The sequence below is a fragment of the Nicrophorus vespilloides genome, unplaced genomic scaffold, assembly GCF_001412225.1.
Source record: "Nicrophorus vespilloides isolate i.1.1-1 unplaced genomic scaffold, Nicve_v1.0, whole genome shotgun sequence".
NCBI lineage: Eukaryota > Metazoa > Arthropoda > Insecta > Coleoptera > Silphidae > Nicrophorus > Nicrophorus vespilloides.
In genome coordinates, this window is record NW_017099293.1 from 9,382 (window position 1) to 30,207 (window position 20,826).

Here is a 20,826-nt window from a genome sequence, read left to right on the forward strand (position 1 = left end):
TGTTTCGCTTTCCGAGAACGCCGTCTATTTGTTTCATAAATAATTTCAATTTGTTGCAATTACAGAATTACAATTAGTTTTCTTTTTATTATCGAAATATTCAATTTTTCTATTCTATTTTGATCTAAAAAGGCGTAAATTTGAAGTTTCTGACTCTATCATCTGGTATCTCTCAAATACACATTAAATGACGTTTATGAAATGACGTGCAAGGTATTTGATAAGTGATGTTAAGAGTATCAATCGAAATTGTCCATTGATGGTGAGATTATATGAACTTTGGATTTTGTATCCAAGAAAATAGGCAATAGAAATTGGATCAAAGAGAATACCATCAGTGACGTAAATCTGACGTTTCTAATCCTATCACCTGTTATATGTCAAATACACATAAAATCATAGAACAAGGTTATGCAATGCTACGAATGACTTAGAAGCTCGTAAAATTGAATTGATTTACGAGTTAATTCTGACTTTTCTAACGCTTCCAGCTGTCACCTGTCAAATACATATACAAATTATATAATAAGGTTATACAATGCATTTAATAAGAAATATTAAAAAATAATCTATCCATAAAGTTTTCGTACGTATTTTTTGTTTCATTTTAGCAGTTACACCTTTTTCAATGGTATGAATGACACCAAAAGAAAAAAAATATTATTTTTTTGTAGAAGCTTGTAAATTGAAGCTTGTAAATTGTAAATGATGTAATTCTGACGTTTCTAACTTTTCCACCTGTCATATGTCAAATACACAATTATCCATTGATGGTTCGTACGTATTTTCTTTCATTTTCGCCGCTACAGTTTTGTTTCAATACCACGAATTACGTGGATTGCTGTGTAATATATATTCAAAATGAGATTTCTGGTATCTATCAATTAAAAAATTACGTAATTCTGACGATGCTGTTTCACCTGTCATCTGTCAAATACAAATAATCATATAATAAGGTTATGCAACTTATTTACTAAGAAATATGAAAAATTGTCCATGAAATTTTCATTTGTATTTTGTTTCAATACCACGAATGACGACAAAAGAAAAAAAATTGTTGAAACTCGTATAATTGAATTAAAAAATGACGTAATTCTGACGTTTCTGACTGTATCACCTGTCATCTGTCAAATACACGTATAACAAATCATATAATAAGGTTATGCAATGTATTCACTAAGAAATATGAAAAATTGTCCATGGAATTTTCGTACGTATTTTGTTTCATTTTCGTCGTTTGTTTCAATACCACGAATGACGTGGATTGCTGTGTAAAATATATTCGAAATGAAATTTAAAAAAAAACAACGAAGAATCAAGAAGACGTGAAACAAAATAAATATATATGAAATTTTCGTCGAAGCTCGTAAAACTGAAATCAAGGTGACCGAAATCTAAAATAAAGAAATATCATTTTTTTAGTATGTAAATATATTTTTTTAATTATAGCTTAAAATTAATCAAACTCAAATTTTAATATAAACTTTGAAGTATTACAAAAGTTAAACTTTTCGTGCAAATAATTGTTTTACCTATAAATACTTGACATTCAAATTAAATCCATGAATGTACGAAAAAAACTAAGTTGATACAAAAGCAATCAATTTTCGATTTACGATATTTTGTAAATTTGTATCAAAATTTTAATGTGTTTTATTGAAGTTAAATTTATAAATAAAAAAATGAGTAGAAGGTGATCAAGACGGCGACGATCATGGGAAAAGTATTCCGTGTATTTAGTTGGCGAAGATAGCGCTAGACCCTGTGCATCATCTACCTACAAACCGACGTCTCGCACACTCATTAGCCGAAAATGTATATTGAAAGCAACAAACAAACTGAACACGGCGTCTTCTTTTTAGCAAATGCCGACAGAATAAAAATAATTTTCAGTGTCTGTAATAACTGCTGAACGCCGCCCGCCCTGCCTCTTCACTCCGTCCGTGCCCGATGATGATTCATAAGCGTAACGTAACGTGGATTTATCGTCGGCAAATGTTAATCGTAAAGGTAAAAATAATTCGAATTCGATCCAACTGACCAAAAAAAAGAAGAAATAAAAAAAGATTAAGAAATATATATATTTATAAGCCAAGTGTTAATGATCCAAACGCTGTTTCGTCGTTGCATCGCCAACATCGAGAATACCTGTCTCGGATTCCAAACAAAAGCAACGCACCGTTGTTTATCAGCAGCACTCTACGATCCTCAAACTATTCATATTCAATTGTTAAACAAGCTTAGTTACAAATAACGGTTGCTATGGAAATAACAAATATTGTTAAAATATTCATTTAGTAATATCGGACATTTTGATTATTGGTATTAGAAGAAATATAAATTCGTTCACAAGTTTTTCGTTCAAATATTTACTCGATGGGAAACACTGAAATTTAACTGAAACAACGAATAAATCAATCGGGTTATTTTTAACCAAGAAACCCCAATAGAAAACTTAGTAAAACAAATTCTTGAAATATGATAGTAAATTTGTTGGTATTTTAATATAAATAACTTTAATATTATTTTTTTTAGAGAATCAAGACAGAAAAAAAAGAAGAAACTGTAACAGAGAGTATAAGATAATTATGTAACTTTGATCTATGAATAATGCGGCCGTATTTTAGTAGACTCAGCGAGTGAGTGTGCGTGTGTGTGTCTATATATTATTATATACTAAATATTTTTTTTTGTTCATGTCCACTTCGCGTTGCGTCAATGGAGCACTAAAAATATCACCAAAACAACTCCAGAGAAGAAGCGAAGACGATCATAAATTTAATTAGAACGAACGTGGAAAAAAAATAAATCTAATTATAAAAAATTTAACTTTTCGTTCAAAATTTACTCTTATTTTATTGTTTCAATTCGACCTTGAACTTGATTCGCACTCTCCAACATAGATTAAGAATTGTGACATTTAAATTGATTGCATATTTTATGACAGATGGCGCTCATCAATTGACAGGTTGCACTGGGTTTTAAACGTAATATATAAAACGGTATGAAAATGACATTTAACAATTAAAGGAAAGCGAACGAATTGCTCTATTTCTTATTGTTTCTTTTCTACTAAATTCGAGTACTGTTTGGATCAGAAATAGAATTTGAATTAATGCGGTTTTCTTGCGAGGGGATTCGAAAAATGTTTCACATTTAATGAATAACACGCGAGATCTAATTTCGTACCAGTGTTTAACCAGCTGCTTAAAAGCGGATTACACAAAACCCTAGTTAATACAAAGGATGCATATTAAAAAGACTTGATTTTGTTTTTTAAATATTATGCAAACTTTTAGGTTATGTCTTCACAATGATTCATATTTAAGAAATCAATGACATTTTACATCATCGCCTATTATTAAGTACTACTACATAGTTACGGTTGCTATGTTACTAAACACATATTATTGCTGTTAAGAATAATTCTCTTGTTATTATGGACTCTATCCCTACGCCTTACGCTTCTCTTCCTGTTGCTACGTGCGTTTCTCTTGTTATAAAGACTCCTTGCGGTTGCTACGGACGCTTAATTTGTTACTAAGGACGCCGAACGGTTGCTATGGATCCTACGGCTGTTACTAAAGACGCTGAATGGTTGCTAGGGACGCTAGGGTTGCTATAATCAACTTGTAAATAAGTAAAATAAGTAACTTTTAAATATTTTTACAACAAAGTATTGATGAAGGTGAAATAGTGAACAGAGGACACCGATTAAATCCGAAGAAGTTAAATAAATAAATAGAATAATGTATTTTAAACTTGTAATTCTAAACTTGAGACGTTTAGATTTAGTTAAGTGAAAAATTAAGTGTCGTAAAGTATGCACAAATAATGTTTCTCTAACGTCTAATTAAAGAACGGCCATGTTATTCTGGTTGTCATGGTTACATAAGCTCTGTTTATGTGAATGTTTTTCGAATTATCGGCGCTATTTTTGTGTGTTTCCACTCTATTTTCGTCGTCGACGGAATTCATTAAATTAAGTAAATCGAAGTGAGCAAATGTGAGTAAATGTATACATTGTAAATACACGATTTTGTTATCATTCCATACATAAACTGGATTCAGATTTATTTGATTTCTTTGTATCGAGTTTATTTGATTATGTGTTAGAGACGAAATGATTTTGTTAAAATAAACTTTTAGTGATGATTGTAGAAGTGCAATGATTCAGTAAAGATTGGAAGAGCGTTTGTATTTGTGGAGCAGCGTTTTGTGGAATTGGAGAAATAATACGAGTATTCATTACAGAGAAAAGGTTCGCTCTCCACTATTGCACAACCAAACTTGGTGGAAGAGGTTGAACCGAAGAAGTGCGTTCTCCTCGGCCTTCTAGATCGAGGAGGAACGCAGAATGTGTTTAGGCGGACTCGCATTTAGGCCATTTCGTCTGCTATAAATAAAGCGGTTTGAGCGCGAGCCAAAAAGGTCTATCTAAACACATCTCTCTCGGAGCGCGGAACCAACGAACGAACACCAGCCACAGCCGCCTATGTCCGTCCACATATGCTGGCTGCTGCATGAACCAGAAGAAAAAGCAGCACGAAAGTGAGAAAAAAAACGACGGAAGACAAGAGTTGAGAACCCAGAAACGACGACAAAAATTCCTGGAGCGACCAATTTAAATTCCACCTGTACCATCAGCATGATTTTCCTCATTGCTCTACAAATACCTTTTCTTGTTTATTCAGATTTATATATATGAGTTAAAGTTTTCCAAATTTTAGAACAATTTTTGTATAAAGAAGTGCGAACTGAGATGTCGTCTATCAATCAGGGATTTGGAATGTTAATGCTAATTAGCGTTTGTTTGCGAGCCGAAGATTGCTAATTAATGGTACGAGGATGATACAGTTCTATTTTAAAGTTTCACATTGAACAGATACGCACGACCTCTGTGTACTTTGGAGTGGACTCTGTGTAAACTTTATCAGGAAGTAGCGTTTACTTCCTTTCATCCCGTTCGACTTCTGCAAATATTTCCATTATAATTTACGAAAACCAATTAATTCAATAACATCCGTACTTTTTTTTACTTGTTGTACAGTTCGAATTATACTTTTCCAATACATCAAACTTTACTATATCGTTATAAAGACACCTTGTGATTGTTACGGACTCTTAATTTGTTGCTAAGAACGCTGAACGGTTTCTATGGATTCTACGGCGGTTACTAAAGACGCTGAATGGTTGCTAGGGACTTGTAAACAACTTGTAAATAAGTAAAATAAGTAACTTTTAAATATTTTTACAACAAAGTACTGATGAAGGTGAAATATTGTCAGAGGACACAGATTAGATCCGAAGAAGTTAAATAAATAAATAGAATAATGTATTCTAAACTTGAAACATTTAGTAATATATCTTTGATAAATCTTGTAATTATTGAATATACTCAAAAACTAGTAATAAGTCAATATTTTATTTATTAGCTGTCTTGACTATAATTGAAATAGTTTAATTTAAGCCAAGAACAAATTTTGTTTTTTTTACTTGTTGTCTTGACTACAGTTCGAATTACACTTTTTCAATAATTCAACATTTTCTATATTTTTGATAAATCTAATAAGAATTGAATATGCTAAAAACTAGTAATAGTTTTCCTTAACTATCTTGTTTTTTTTTACTTGTTGTCTTCACTATTACACTTTTCCAATAATTAAAAATTTACTGTGATAAATCTTGTCATTAATGAATATGCTCAGAACTAACAATGATCAAATTTTTGTTTATTATTTGCCTTGACCACAGCTTAAAACAATCCAATAACAAATTTTGTTTTTCTTACTTATTGTCCTGACTACAGAAATTCATTATTTCTCTCATAAATCTTATAAACGCTCAAAACCAGTAATGAGCAAATATTTGTTTATTGATTGTCATGACTACAATTGAAATAATTTATTAATTATCGTAGATTCCATAGACATTTTGATATGCGTTTTGGAATATCAAATGTTTGACAGTTAACATAATGAAACATAACCTAAACTACTATAACAAATACAATTATTTCCATAACAAAATTAGTAATGATCAAATTAAAAATAAATGTCACAAAACAGAATTTTTCTAACCTAACCTAACCAAAGGTTTTGTTAGGTTATTAACCTAACCTAATCTAATTATTATTTATTTGTTGGTTATAAAAATCAAAGGTACAATATAACTAATCACTTAACCCAACTTAACCTAACAATGACGTAATATAACCTCTAATTTAAGGTAACCTAAGCAAGTGTGATCTAATATAAGTTGGCAGAACCAAAGATTTTGTTAGGTTAGGTTAGATTATGAAACTAACCTAATCTAATTATTTTATCTTCATTGATTATAAAAACAAAAGTATCATATAAATAATTACTGACTTAACTTAACCTAACCATGACATAAAGTCTAACTTAATCAATAAATTAACCTCTAATTTAATGTAACCTAAACAAGTCTGATCTATTACAAATTGGCACAACCAAAGATTTTGTTATTTTAGGTTAGATTATTAAACTAACCTAATTTAATTATTTTATCTTTATTGATTATAAAAACAAAAGTATCATATAAATAATTACTGACTTAACCTAACTTAACCTTGACATAACCACCAACTTAATCAATAAGTTAACCTCTAATTTAACCCAACCTCTAAGCAAGTCTGATCTAATTTAACGTATAAGTTTGATATTTCTTTAATTTACTTATTTATGACTTTGCTTTCAAACAAAACTATGTATTGTAATGTATATGTTTATTACATAAATGATGGATGCGTTTTGCATTTAGACCGTGGGTGTTCGGACGTTTTCCACGAAAATTAAAAAGAAATGTGTTTACATTGTAATAGTATTTGAATTTATTGTACAGTAGTTGATGGTGGCCATGCCAACTATGCGAAATCGACATACACAAAAAAAAGTGAAGAAAAACACACAAAAAAAAGAGAGAAGTGTAATCTATTTGCGGTCCGCATTTTCTCATGATGCATTTCTTTCGATCCAAATTACATTCGTCGTCGTAGTCGTAGTCGGTGGGCACCCAATTTACGTTCTTCTCCTCCGCCACTTTGCGGGATCTATTTTTTGACAAGCCGCGCGACATTATTCACCGCGGATAAATGATAAATTTAGATTGTTTTCGGCGCCCACGCGACCAAAAAACCGGTATAAACGCTCTCTCATCTGGAGGAGAGCCGAGAGGCCCAAAGAACGATTCGCGCGATGCACACGAACCGAACAAAATTAAACTATGACTACACGCCACTCCGCATACTCTCAATCCGCGCCCAATTTTCGCGTATTCCTTTTTTTGGTACATCGCAAAAAAAGTTACGAAAAATACTAATATATAATAGAAATATTTGATAAATTGACATGTTCAAGTTCAAAATGTTCATCATAATATTGTAGATGAGACCTAGAAGGTGTCCCAGTGGTACTCTTAGTAATTTGATACTAATAACTAACTTTTTCTATGTTTCAGTTGTTTTCTTGTAACAACAGACAAAAACAAATAAAAAAATGACAGCTGTCAAAAAGTGACAATTGGACTATTCACGTTGGAAATGTAACTTGAATCCTGTGGCATTCCAGATATTTATGACTGTAGTAATATGATACCAACAACTCTGAAGAAGTTTCCATAGAGATTCAAAGATGTTTTTCACAAAATAACAAAACGGCTTCAAAACAAAAGTACGGACTGTTGTCACCTGTCGTTGTGTTGTTGCGGTAATCGCCATTTAATTGGCGGACATTTTGCGAATTTACAGCGAAATTCCGTAAATTGTTATTGCCGTGGCAACGGACCAAGAGCAACATTTTCGCGGCAGGTGCGAAATTTTATTTATACTTATGGTACGTTTCTGGTCTCGTCCGATCCTAACGTCCAACAAACGTCCACAGAAAAAAAGATGAAGAAGAAGAAGAGAGAAAATAAAAATTTGGAAGATCTGAACGCGAAAATCGCAGAGGTCGTAAATATCAAAATAAATGAATTATTTAATTGTTGTTGTTGCTCGCATTCTACGCGAAATCTGATACGTCCATAAATCATTGGTTTGGAAACAGTTGATGCCAACTGTTCTTTAAGATTACAATTATATCTTAAGTTGGAACTATTTCATGAGAAACTAAAGCGTTCCCAGAATTTAACTAGTAAATCCTTTGTTTGGAAACAGTTGAAAATTGTTGATTTCAATTGTTCTCTGAGATTACTATGTTGCTTAGGTTGGTATTACTTAATGAGAAAGTAAAACGATTCCAGAATTAACCTATAAATCATTCGGTTGAAAACAATTGAAAATTGTTGATGCCAATTGTTCTCTGAGATAACTATGTTGTTTAAGTTGGTACTACTTAATGAGAAAGTAAAACGATTCCAGAATTAACCTATAAATCATTCGGTTGAAAACAATTGAAAATTTTCGATGCCAACTGTTCTCTAAGATTACAATTATATCTTAAGTTGGTACTATTTCATGAGAAAGTAAAGCGTTCCTAGAATTAGGCTAGTAAATCATTTGTTTTGAAACAGTTGAAAATTGTTGATGCCAATTGTTCTCTGAGATTACTATGTAGTTTAAGTTGGTACCATTTAATGAGAAAGTAAAACGATTCCAGAATTAACCTATAAATCATTCGGTTGGAAACAATTGAAAATTGTTGATGCCAACTGTTCTCTAATATTACAATTATATCTTAAGTTGATACTATTTAATGAGAAACTAAAGCGTTCCTAGAATTAAGCTAGTAAATCATTTGTTTGGAAACAGTTGAAAATTGTTGATGCCAATTGTTCTCTGAATTACTATGTTGTTTAAGTTGGTACTATTTAATGAGAAAGTAAAACGATTCCAGAATTAACCTATAAATCATTCGGTTAGAAACAATTGAAAATTGTTGATGCCAACTGTTCTTTAAGATTACAATTATATCTTAAGTTGGAACTATTTCATGAGAAACTAAAGCGTTCCTAAAATTAAGCTAGTAAATCATTTGTTTGGAAACAGTTGAAAATTGTTGATGCCAATTGTTCTCTGAGATAACTATGTTGTTTAAGTTGGTACTACTTAATGAGAAAGTAAAGCGATTCCAGAATTAACCTATAAATCATTCGGTTGAAAACAATTGAAAATTGTTGATGCCAACTGTTCTCTAAGATTACAATTGTATCTTAACTTGGTACTATTTAATGAGAAACTAAAGCGTTTCTAGAATTAAGCTAGTAAATCATTCGATTAGAAACAGTTGAAAATTGTTGATTTCAATTGTCCTCTGAGATTACTATGTTGTTTAAGTTGGTATTACTTAATGAAAAAGTAAAGCTATTCTAGAATTAACCTAAATATTCATAAATTTTAATAATTTCACCCTTAATTTTTAACTAATTAAGTTCTATTGAAAAGTATATATTAACATATAAATACCAATACTGAATTACAAAGAGCATATGTTTAAGATGTTGGAAAGCTCTGATCTAACTTAATCTTTCATAAGAAATATTTTCTCTAAAATAAATAAATAAATTTTAATAAGTAACTATAATAATTATAGCCAAAATAAGTGTAATTAATTATTAAACATCTAGAACTAAGTTTAATGAGAAATCAATAGGTTTCGCTCTCACAATGCAGATTTCTATACGCCCTTCGCTTATTTTTGGAGATCCCTGTTGCATACGTCTCCGATAGATGGCACTTGCATCTACATTCATCACTTAGACTTCCTTTAAGTATTTAAATATTTAGTTATACATTATGTAAATGAAGAACGAATAATATAATTAATACATAATTTGCAGATTTTAATTATTTAAATCCAATTAGACTCAATTATCTTAAATTGAGTATCAAAATATGATTGTTAAGTAGCGTGATTGTAAACGTAAATGTTTGTCAGCTGTACCAACTTCAATATTGTCAGTTTTTTTTTTATATAACCTAATAATAACAGTTGGCACTTTTGACATATATTTAATTGACGTATCACGAATGCAATTTAATTTAGCACTTGTTTTTGTTAACTATTACATCCATAGCTTACTAAAAACATAAAACAAATAGTTATTAATTAAGTAAATTTTGATGAATTTCATTACAATTCTTAAATACTTGATCATTTAAATATAAAAAAAATTTGGAATTTTTTATTTAGTCTATTTACAACATAATTTAATGAAAATGTAATTAATTGTAATTTGAAAATGAATTCTTGTATATGAATTTCGTAATAAGTTTATTTAGAAAACTGCGTGAAATGAAACATTTGTATATGAATTGGTGGTGTTCAAAGTCCTTTGGATATTTTGCAAATAAATGCAACGAGGCCATGAGCTAATTTCGTCGTATCACCATGGCAACAGAGATCAAAAGAATCCAATGCATTGGACTGTCAAAGTGACAGGTGTGACGTTACGTGCACGTAAGTTTGTTGTGCGAATTCGGTCCAATTAAGATGTGCACGAAGGCGCCAATTTCTTCTTTTTGTTGTTGTCACAGATAAAACACAGAAATAGAGGAATTCGGCGTGGGCGAGGATTTCGCAATTGCGCGTTTTTCGCAAGTTCTAAAATAGGAACACCTGTTCCTGTTGCCGTAATCTGGTTCAAGGAGAACTAGATGATGAAGGAGAGTTTAGGATGAAGGGTTTTTTGAAGAAAGATTTGTCGTGTTTTGTTTTTAATAATATAAATATATATATATACGTTTATTTACTCATCTTTCTTTCAGTTCAAATAGATAAAAATAAAGGTGCATAAAAAATAGATTGTTGTTGTTTTGTTTTTTTTTGTGTTTTGTTATGTGTGTGTATGTTTTAATTTTTTTAGTTTTTTAATTTTTGTTAAGTTGGATTTACTTTCCCATGAGGATTTTGCGGGAAGCTCCCATGTTTTGACCGGCTTGGGTGGCGCCCTTGTTGGATCCGGCTTGAAGACCGATCATGGTCTGTCCGGCCTTCAACTGTTCCTCGGTGAAGTCGCGTTTGTTCTCGTCGGATGGTTTCGGTCCCAAGTAGGGTCCCTTCCATTCGGCGTGCTTGTACGTCTGCCTGCCCAGGGCGAAGATGGTGTTGGTCACCTGAGCGATGTCCTTCTTCTCCCACAGATCGACGGTCTGGAAAACATCCACGTCGTTGCAGCCGTACGCTTTAAGAGCGGCCTGGAAGCTGCGAAACAATTAGATCTTTAGATATTCGACGACGAAGATTTAGTTAAACTTACTTGTTGATGTTCTCCATCATCTTGAATTGTCCACCGGAGGTGTTGATCTTGGCGACGGAGCCGGGGGCGAGCTTGTTCATCAGCTGGCAGAGGACGGTGCCGTCACGGATGACATCTTCGTAGGCTTCACCTGGTGGGAACTTGGCTCCAAGGATGGTCTCGATCCATTCTTGGGCTTCCTTGTCCTGGGTTAAATCGCGTTTGGAGGCCAACTAATATTTCCCAAAAAAACAAACCAATCAAACAAAGAACTACAACGAGAAATTGATCTTTACCTTGGCACGGACTTGACGTTCGAGAGACATGTTTATTCCTTGAGTTTTGAGTGTATAGTATTGAACACTGCACCAATTGAACTGAAAAACTGATCCTCTTCAGCCGCCGCGACGCTTTTATACGCCCGTCCGCTTTGCATAAACATTTACACAACAACAAAAAAAACATCCTCCTCCCACTCCACCGCCAACATCCGTTCACCGTCGCGACGCCCGCCGCTCCTTTTCGCGAACTTAAAAACTAATTTTAGTAAATTATTCGAATTTCGCGTTTCTTCTAGAATCATACGCGCTCGCACACCAAAACACACGTCTCTCGTTCCAATTACGCAATCTTCTTTCTTCAGCTTTATTAATGGCCCGCAGAATGCACGCTATCTTCATTTGTTTCAATTTCATTCGTCTTTTTTTTCTTTTTTTTTTTCAGTCTGTCGTCGCGTTGCGACCTTCGACGCCAACGTTTTATTTTAGAGGGACGCAACCTTCGATCGCTTCGCCGAAAAAAAAAATCTCACGGGATTCTTCAACACAAAAACCATGGTAACGCATTTTCAGAATAAACAACCATAGCAAATATGATTTTACCGTAATAAATGCCAATTTTCAAGAGAGAAAAAAACAACAAATATTAACAAGATTAAAAAAAAAACAGAAAATTTGAACTATTACATTTAAAGATTTCAGCATAAAATTAACATCGAACGAAATTTCAGAATAAACAATCATGGAAAATATGATTTTATCGTAATAAAAGCCAAGTTTCAGGAGAGAAAAAAATCAACAAATTTTAACAATATTTCAAAAAAATAACCAGGAAATTTGAACCATTACATAGAAAGATTTCAGCACAAAATGAACGTCGAACATGATTTCAGCACAAATAAATCATAGTAACGAAATTTCAGAATAAACAACCATAGCAAATATGATTTTACTGTAATAAATACCAATTTTCAAGAGATAAAAGAAAAAAGAAATTTAACATTACCACAAATGCAAGATTTCAACAAACAAACAGGAAATTTGAACTATTAGAAAGATTTCAGCACAAAATGAACATTGAATGAAATTTACGAAATTTCAGAATAAACAATCATGGAAAATATGATTTTAGCGTAATAAATGCCAATTTTCAAGAGTGAGAAAAAAAAACAACAAATATTAACAAGATTAAAAAAAAAAACAGGAAATTAAAACTATTACATTTAATGATTTCATCACAAAATGAACGTCGAACATGACTTCAGCACAAAAACCATAGTAACGAAATTTCAGAATAAACAACCACAGCAAATATGATTTTACTGTAATAAATAAAAATTTTCAAGAGATAAAAGAGAAAAGAAATTTTAACATTACCACAAATGCAAGAGTTCAACAAAAACAAACAGGAAATTTGAACTATTAGAAAGATTTCAGCACAAAATGAACATCGAACGAAATTTACGAAATTTCAGAATAAACAATCATGGAAAATATGATTTTAACGTAATAACTGCCAATTTTCAAGAGAGAAAAAAACAACAAATATTAATAAGATTTAAAAAAAAAAACAGAAAATTTGAACTATTACTTTTAAAGATTTCAGCACAAAATGAACGTCGAATATGATTTCAGCACAAAAACCATAGTAACCAAATTTTATAATAAAAACAAAAACGAAATTTGAACTATTACATAGAAAGATTTCAAAACAAAATGAACATCGAACATGATTTCAGCACAAAAAATAGTAACAAAATTTCAGAATAAACAACCATAGCAAATATGATTTTACTGTAATAAATACCAATTTTCAAGAGATAAAAGAAAAAAGAAATTTAACATTACCACAAATGCAAGATTTCAACAAAAACAAACAGGAAATTTGAACTATTACATAGAAAGATTTCAGCACAAAATAAACATCGAATGAAATTTACGAAATTTCAGAATAAACAATCATGGAAAATATGATTTTAGCGTAATAAATGACAATTTTCAAGAGTGAGAAAAAAAAACAACAAATATTAACAAGATTAAAAAAAAACAGGAAATTTGAACTATTACATTTAAAGATTTCAGCACAAAATGAACGTCGAACATGATTTCAGCACAAAAAAAACATAGTAACGAAATTTCAGAATAAACAATCATGGCAAATATGATTTTTATCGTAATAAAAGCAAAGTTTCAGGAGAGAGAGAAAAAAAAACAACAAATTTTAACAATACCACAAATTCAAGATTTCAAAAAAAAAACAAACAGGAAATTTGAACTATTACTTAAAAAGATTTCAGCACAAAATGAATGTCGAACATGATTTCAGCACAAAAACCATAGTTACCAAATTTTATAATAAAAACAAATAGAAAATTTGAACTATTACTTAGAAAGATTTCAGAACAAAATGATCATCGATCATGATTTCAGCACAAATAAATCATAGTAACGAAATTTCAGAATAAACAACCATAGCAAATATGATTTTGCTGTAATAAATACCAATTTTCAAGAGATAAAAGAAAAAAAAAATTTAACATTACCACAAATGCAAGATTTCAACAAAAACAAACAGGAAATTTGAACTATTAGAAAGATTTCAGCACAAAATGAACATCGAACGAAATTTACGAAATTTCAGAATAAACAATCACGGAAAATATGATTTTAGCGTAATAAATGCCAATTTCCAAGAGAGAAAAAAAAAACAACAAATATTAACAAGATTTAAAAAAAAAAACAGGAAATTTGAACTATTACATAGAAAGATTTCAGCACAAAATGAACATCGAACATGATTTCAGCACAAAAAATAGTAACAAAATTTCAGAATAAACAACCATAGCAAATATGATTTTACTGTAGTAAATACCAATTTTCAAGAGATAAAAGAAAAAATAAATTTTAACATTACCACAAATGCAAGATTTCAACAAAAACAAACAGGAAATTTGAACTATTAGAAAGATTTCAGCAAAAAATAAATATCGAACGAAATTTACGAAATTTCAGAATAAACAAACATGGAAAATATGATTTTACTGTAATAAATACCAATTTTCAAGAGATAAAAGAAAAAAGAAATTTAACATTACCACAAATGCAAGATTTCAACAAACAAACAGGAAATTTGAACTATTAGAAAGATTTCAGTACAAAATGAACATTGAATGAAATTTACGAAATTTCAGAATAAACAATCATGGAAAATATGATTTTAGCGTAATAAATGCCAATTCAAGAGTGAGAAAAAAAAACAACAAATATTAACAAGATTTCAAAAAAAACAGAAAATTTGAACTATTACATTTAAAGATTTCAGCACAAAATGAACGTCGAACATTATTTCAGCACAAAAACCATAGTAACGAAATTTCAGAATAAACAACCATGGCAAATATGATTTTAGCCTAACAAAAGCCAAGTTTCAAGAGAGAAAAAAAACAACAAATTTTAACAAGATTTCAAAAAAAAAACAGGAAATTTGAACTATTACATAGAAATATTTCAGGACAAGAAAACCATAGTAACGAAATTTCAGAATAAAAACAAAAATAAACAATTACAAGATTTCAGAAAAAGAACAAAACAAAAACGAAATTTGAACTATTACATAGGAAGATTTAAGCACAAAGAAATATATCGGAATTACAACTTTGCAGAGAAATTTCAAACATTCAGGACAAAACTAAAAGAAACCTAAAATCGTATCGAGTATATTTCAGAATAAAACTAAAGGAAAAACGAATTTTACAAAAATGAAAACTTGAAATCGAGATTTCATAAAATAATAATGCTATAGTTTTAGCAAAGAGATTTCACAAGTATGAAAAAAAAATCAAATGAAATTTTATAAAATAACATCATAGAAACATATGGATACAGACAATAATAACGTTCAATTGTTTGTGTATGAAATTGCGCAGGTTTAGATAACCGTAACTCGATTCAACTCGATTAATTATTTATCGATTAGAGGAGATTAATCAACTAATTAGAGCGATCAAATAATTTCACTCGCAATTATTTAGCAATATCAAACAGATATTACAAAAAAAAAATATGTAATCAATTATGATAAATATGAGAGATACATTTGTTGTTTTGTTACGTAATCTGTTTATTTATTTAAGTATAGAATTATACAATTTATATATTAAGATTAAGTTTGTTATTCCAATTGTTAAGTATGACTCGTTTATATAGATTACGATAAATGTAGATAATTTAGTGATTATAAAGCGATGTATAATTGACTTGTGATTATTTTTCAATGGAAAAAAATAAAAATTTAATCAATAATGCTGAAATTCAATGATAAACTCGTTGTTTGTAATGTGATTTGTTCGATTAATAAACAAATAATTTCTCAAGTAACTTGATTATTTAGCTTTAATTTGATTGCTTACTATTGCTTATGCTGCCTTTTCGAAGCTGAAGAAACGTTTCTTCAAGTTTGACAGTGAATTATGACTAAATGACAAATTATAGAACTATATCAGTATGCACGTTTTAAACAGTGAATATTTAGCTTTAATTTGGTTGCTCAATAATGAATATGTAATGTATACTTTTTGAGATATAATCAAAAACGTAAAGACACAAAGTTTAAAAGCGTGCCCTGAAGTTTGACAGCGAATTACGAATAAAATACAAATGATACAATAATACCAATATATATATTTTAAAGAGTAAATATTTAGCTTTAATTTGGTTGCTCAATAATGAATATGTAGTGTATACTTTTTGACTTAACAAAAAAATTGTGAAGACATTGCTTTTTCTAAACTTAAAAAACGTGTCCTCAAGTTTGACAGCAAATGACGGATAAAATACGAAAGATACAATAATACCAAAATCTATATTTTATAGAGTAAATATTTAGCTTTAATTTGGTTGATCAATAATGAATATGTGGTGTATACTTATTGAGTTAACAAAAAAAAGTGAAGACACTGCTTTTTCGAAACTTAAAAAACGTGTCCTCATGTTTGACAGCGAATTACGGATAAAATACAAAGGATACAATAACACCAATATCTATTATTAAAGAGTAAATATTTAGCTTTAATTTAGTTGCTCAATAATGAATATGTAGTGTATACATTTTGAGTTAACAAAAAAAATGTGAAGACTCTGCTTTTTCGAAACTTAAAAAACGTGTCCTCAACTTTGACTGCGAATTACGGATAAAATACAAAGGATACAATAATACAAATATCTATATATTAAAGAGTAAATATTTAACTTTAATTTGGTTGTTCAATAATGAATATATAGTGTATACTTTTTGAGTTAACAAAAAATATGTGAAGACACTGCTTTTTTGAAACTTAAAAAACGTGTCTTGAAGTTTGTCAGCGAATGACGGATAAAATACAAACAATACAATAATACCAATATCTATATATTAAAGAGTAAATATTTAGCTTTAATTTGGTTGATCAATAATGAATATGTACTGTATACTTTTTGAGTTAACTAAAAAAAGTGAAGACACTGCTTTTTTGAAACTTAAAAAACGTGTGCTCAAGTTTGACAGCGAATGACGGATAAAATACGAAAGATACAATAACACCAATATCTATATTTTATAGAGTAAATATTTAGCTTTAAGTTGGTTGCTTAACGATGAATTTGTCTCTCATATTTTTCGAGATATAAGCAAAAATGTAAAGAATCAAAATTGTTTGGAAAGTGTAAAAATAAACTTAAATAAATTGAATTTACGGGAACGAATTTGTTTTACGCGCTGTGCAAGTAGGAATGTTGGCAACGCTCAAATAAGTAGTGATTAAGTGAATAAGTGATGACACCATCCAAAGCACATTCATAATTGTTTGCCAATTTGTAAATATTATCGTTAACAATATTATCGTTAAAATTTCAATAAATATCGATGATTTATAATTTTGACAGTAATTGCATATTGCGTTTGGAAAAGGTTAAGCAATGATTTTAAAGGAAATTGAATGGATGGGTTTTGTAGCAGCAACAATTTCCCAACAGCTAAAGGCAATTCAGTTTTTTAAGATTTATTAAGATTCAATTTCGAATTACTTTTGTATGCGAGGGCCTTTCCATTCCGGATGGAAATTAATCTGCAATTATCAAAGTAATGAAACGAATATGATTTTTTTTTTTATGTATTTCATTGAAATACCTGTTTGTCGAGTGCAAAAATGGTTTCTGTTACTTTAACTAAATCGTTATCATCGACAAGATCCGAAGCTTCGAAGATGTCGTCGTCTGCGACTCCGTAAATCCTCAGCACTGCGCGAAAACTGCAATATCACTGATTTCAATTTCTTTGTTGTTGTATCATCCTTTCTTTACTTTTCGATGTTTTCCAGCATCTTGTATTCTCCTCCGTAAGGATTGATGATGGGAACGGAACCTGGCGCTAATCTATCCATCAGTTGGCACAAAACGATTCCGTCTCTTAAGACGTCTTCGTAGAGTTCACCAGGTGGAAACGCGTCAGGGCCTAAGATTCGCACTATCCAATCTTGCGCTTGCTTCTCCTTCTGCGCGTCTCTCTAAGTACCCAAAGTTTCGATTCCATCAGAGAATTGTGCAGCAAAACAGACAGAGACTGAATTGAAAGGAGAATGGGTTCTTTTTTGAACTCACCTGCATAGTTTCAACGCTGTTGTTGTTTTGATTAGCTATTAACGACTATTGCCAATGGTTCATTTATAGACACTAAATCGATGCAATCAAACTGACTTACGTGCACTGATCACATGATTCATCAACTATTAATCGCACGCTTCCTTTGTCCATGCAAATACAATGGATCAAATCTACAAATTCAAAAACTACATGTTTTATATTGTCTCAATGAAGATTTTTAATACAAAATTTAAACGATTTTTTCTTCAAAACTAAATACAACTCGCACTGTTTGAAACCGGACTAATCGAGGCACTAAATCAAGTCGTATAAATAAAAATTTGACTATATAATGGAAAAAAATATAAATATAAATATAAATTTGTGTATAAGAAAAAAATAATTTTAAATGTAGTTAGTTGATTTTTTTGAATAGAACCATAATAAATCCGGACTGATTGAAGCAGCACTATGCGAGGTGTTGCTGTATACTAATTGTAGCTCAAAATAAGTAAAATATTTTGGGTATTTAAGTATTTTTATGAAACTTTGGAGATCTAAGAAATTAAGATATTTTAACGATCGAAAAAAAATAATTTTGAAGTTTGACAGCGAATGACGGATAAAATACAAATGATACAATAATACCAATATCTATATTTTAAAGAGTAAATATTTAGCTTTAATTTGGTTGCTCAATAATGAATATGTAGTGTATACTTTTTGAGTTAACAAAGAAAAAGTGAAGACACTCCTTTTTCAAAACTTAAAAAACGTGTCTTCAAGTTTGACAGCGAATTACGGATAAAATAAAAACGATAGAATAACACCAATATCTATATTCTAAAAAGTAAATATATAGCTTTAATTTGGTTGCTTAACGATGAATTTGTCTCTCAAATTTTTCGAGATATAAGCAAAAATGTCTTTAAATGTAAGTTTAATTTCTCAATGAAGATTTTGAGAAATTCAAGAAATTTTGAATACAAGATTTTTTCTTCAAAACTAAATACAACTCGAACTGTTTGAAACCGGACTAATCGAGGCACTAAATCAAGTCGTACAAATAAAGATTTGATTATATAATGGAAAAAAACGTCGACAATTTTTGTATAAGAAAAAAATAATTTTTAAATGTAGTTAGTTGAAATTTTTGAATAGAACTATAATAAATCCGGACTGATTGAAGCCGCACTATATGAGGCATTGCTGTATACTAATTGTAGCTCAAAATAAGCAAAATATTTTGGGTATTTAAGCATCATTATGAAACTTTGGAGATCTAAGAGATTAAGATATCTTAACAATCGAAAAAAAATAATTTTGAAGTTTGACAGCGAATGACGGATAAAATACAAACGATACAGTAATACCAATATCTATATTTTAAAGAGTAAATATTTAGCTTTAATTTGGTTGCTCAATAAGAATATGTAGTGTATACTTTTGAGTTAACAAAAAAAAGTGAAGACTCTCTTTTTCAAAACTTAAAAAACGTGTCTTCAAGTTTGACAGCGAATTACGGATAAAATAAAAACGATAGAATAACACCAATATCTATATTTTAAAAAGTAAATATATAGCTTTAATTTGGTTGCTTAACGATGAATTTGTCTCTCATATTTTTCGAGATATAAGCAAAAATGTCTTTAAATGTAAGTTTAATTTCTCAATGAAGATTTTGAGAAATTCAAGAAATTTTGAATACAAGATTTTTTCTTCAAAACTAAATACAACTCGAACTGTTTGAAACCGGACTAATCGAGGCACTAAATCAAGTCGTACAAATAAAGATTTGACTATATAATGAAAAAAAAAACGTCGATAATTTGTGTATAAGAAAAAAATAATTTTTAAATGTAGTTAGTTGAAAATTTTATATGAACTATATAAATCCGGACTGATTGAAGCCGCACTATGCGAGGCATTGCTGTATACTAATTGTAGCTCAAAATAAGTCAAAATATTTTGGGTATTTAAGCATCATTATGAAACTTTGGAGATCTAAGAAATTAAGATATTTTAACGATCGAAAAAAAATAATTTTTCTTTAAAAAAAAACTATAAAAATTAGAATCTACACTACATTTACTCATTATAGCTGAAGTATATATAGAATATTAATAGTCTAATTAAAGCTGAAAGTATATAGAATGTGTTGAGTATTTGAGCATTTTTACGAAACTTACTTATTTTGAGTAATTTTAGTCAATAAAATTTTATGTTTTGGAAAAAAAAAATCAAAAATGATTATATATAAAAACTAAACTTGCACAAAGCTTTATTAAAACACTTACACATTTTACGTTACTTAATTTCTAGTTACACAATTCGCATTTTTTTCTTTTAAAACATTTTTAAATAAATTTACATATAGACAATAAAACTGTTAGTGTTTCCTGCGAACTGTTGGACTCAACAGCTCCAACTCCATCTTCCTTCCATAATAATACTGACGACTGTACTTCTCCATGAATTTCAACGCGTCCGGACAACTCTTGAACAACACGATTGCAACACGACCCGAATCCGACGTTCCTTCATCCACCATCACCACAGACTCCACAAGACCGAACTCTTCACAGGTCCATCTCAAACGTTCTTTGTTCACGCTAATGTGCAAGTTCTTCACTTCGACGGCGCCGATCATCCAACGACACTCCATCAATTCACTTCTACTGAACTCGCTGTATTCGATATTGTCCATCGGTCCATAATCAAAATCCATTGTAAAAAA

At 30.2% G+C, this 20,826-nt stretch overlaps 2 protein-coding genes across 2 annotated transcripts; both read right to left on the reverse strand.

Annotated features, from left to right (window-relative positions):
• Positions 1 to 10,777: 10,777 nt before the first annotated feature.
• LOC108564324 (muscle-specific protein 20-like) lies at positions 10,778 to 11,597 on the reverse strand. The gene is made up of 3 exons (XM_017923328.1): positions 11,493 to 11,597; positions 11,218 to 11,429; positions 10,778 to 11,162 (listed from the first exon to the last, which is right to left on the reverse strand). The coding sequence occupies exons 1-3, from the start codon at positions 11,520 to 11,522 to the stop codon at positions 10,850 to 10,852; spliced, it is 555 nt and encodes a 184-aa protein (XP_017778817.1). The 5' UTR covers positions 11,523 to 11,597; the 3' UTR covers positions 10,778 to 10,849.
• Positions 11,598 to 17,498: 5,901 nt separating this feature from the next.
• On the reverse strand, positions 17,499 to 18,169 carry LOC108564322 (muscle-specific protein 20-like). Its single transcript, XM_017923325.1, has 4 exons — positions 18,108 to 18,169; positions 17,811 to 18,013; positions 17,638 to 17,758; positions 17,499 to 17,575 (listed from the first exon to the last, which is right to left on the reverse strand). The coding sequence occupies exons 1-4, from the start codon at positions 18,111 to 18,113 to the stop codon at positions 17,531 to 17,533; spliced, it is 375 nt and encodes a 124-aa protein (XP_017778814.1). The 5' UTR covers positions 18,114 to 18,169; the 3' UTR covers positions 17,499 to 17,530.
• Positions 18,170 to 20,826: the final 2,657 nt, after the last annotated feature.

What these genes read in the sequence shown, in the direction of transcription:
- LOC108564324 (XM_017923328.1), bottom strand. Translation starts at nt 11,522, where the DNA reads ATGTCTCTCGAACGTCAAGTCCGTGCCAAG. An exon ending in AACGTCAAGTCCGTGCCAAG is followed by an intron (nt 11,430 to 11,492) that starts GTAAAGATCAAT and finishes GGGAAATATTAG; the next exon opens with TTGGCCTCCAAACGCGATTT. An exon ending in ATGATGGAGAACATCAACAA is followed by an intron (nt 11,163 to 11,217) that starts GTAAGTTTAACT and finishes ATTGTTTCGCAG; the next exon opens with CTTCCAGGCCGCTCTTAAAG.
- LOC108564322 (XM_017923325.1), bottom strand. An exon ending in ATGCTGGAAAACATCGAAAA is followed by an intron (nt 17,759 to 17,810) that starts GTAAAGAAAGGA and finishes GTGATATTGCAG; the next exon opens with TTTTCGCGCAGTGCTGAGGA. An exon ending in TTTTTGCACTCGACAAACAG is followed by an intron (nt 17,576 to 17,637) that starts GTATTTCAATGA and finishes TGATAATTGCAG; the next exon opens with ATTAATTTCCATCCGGAATG.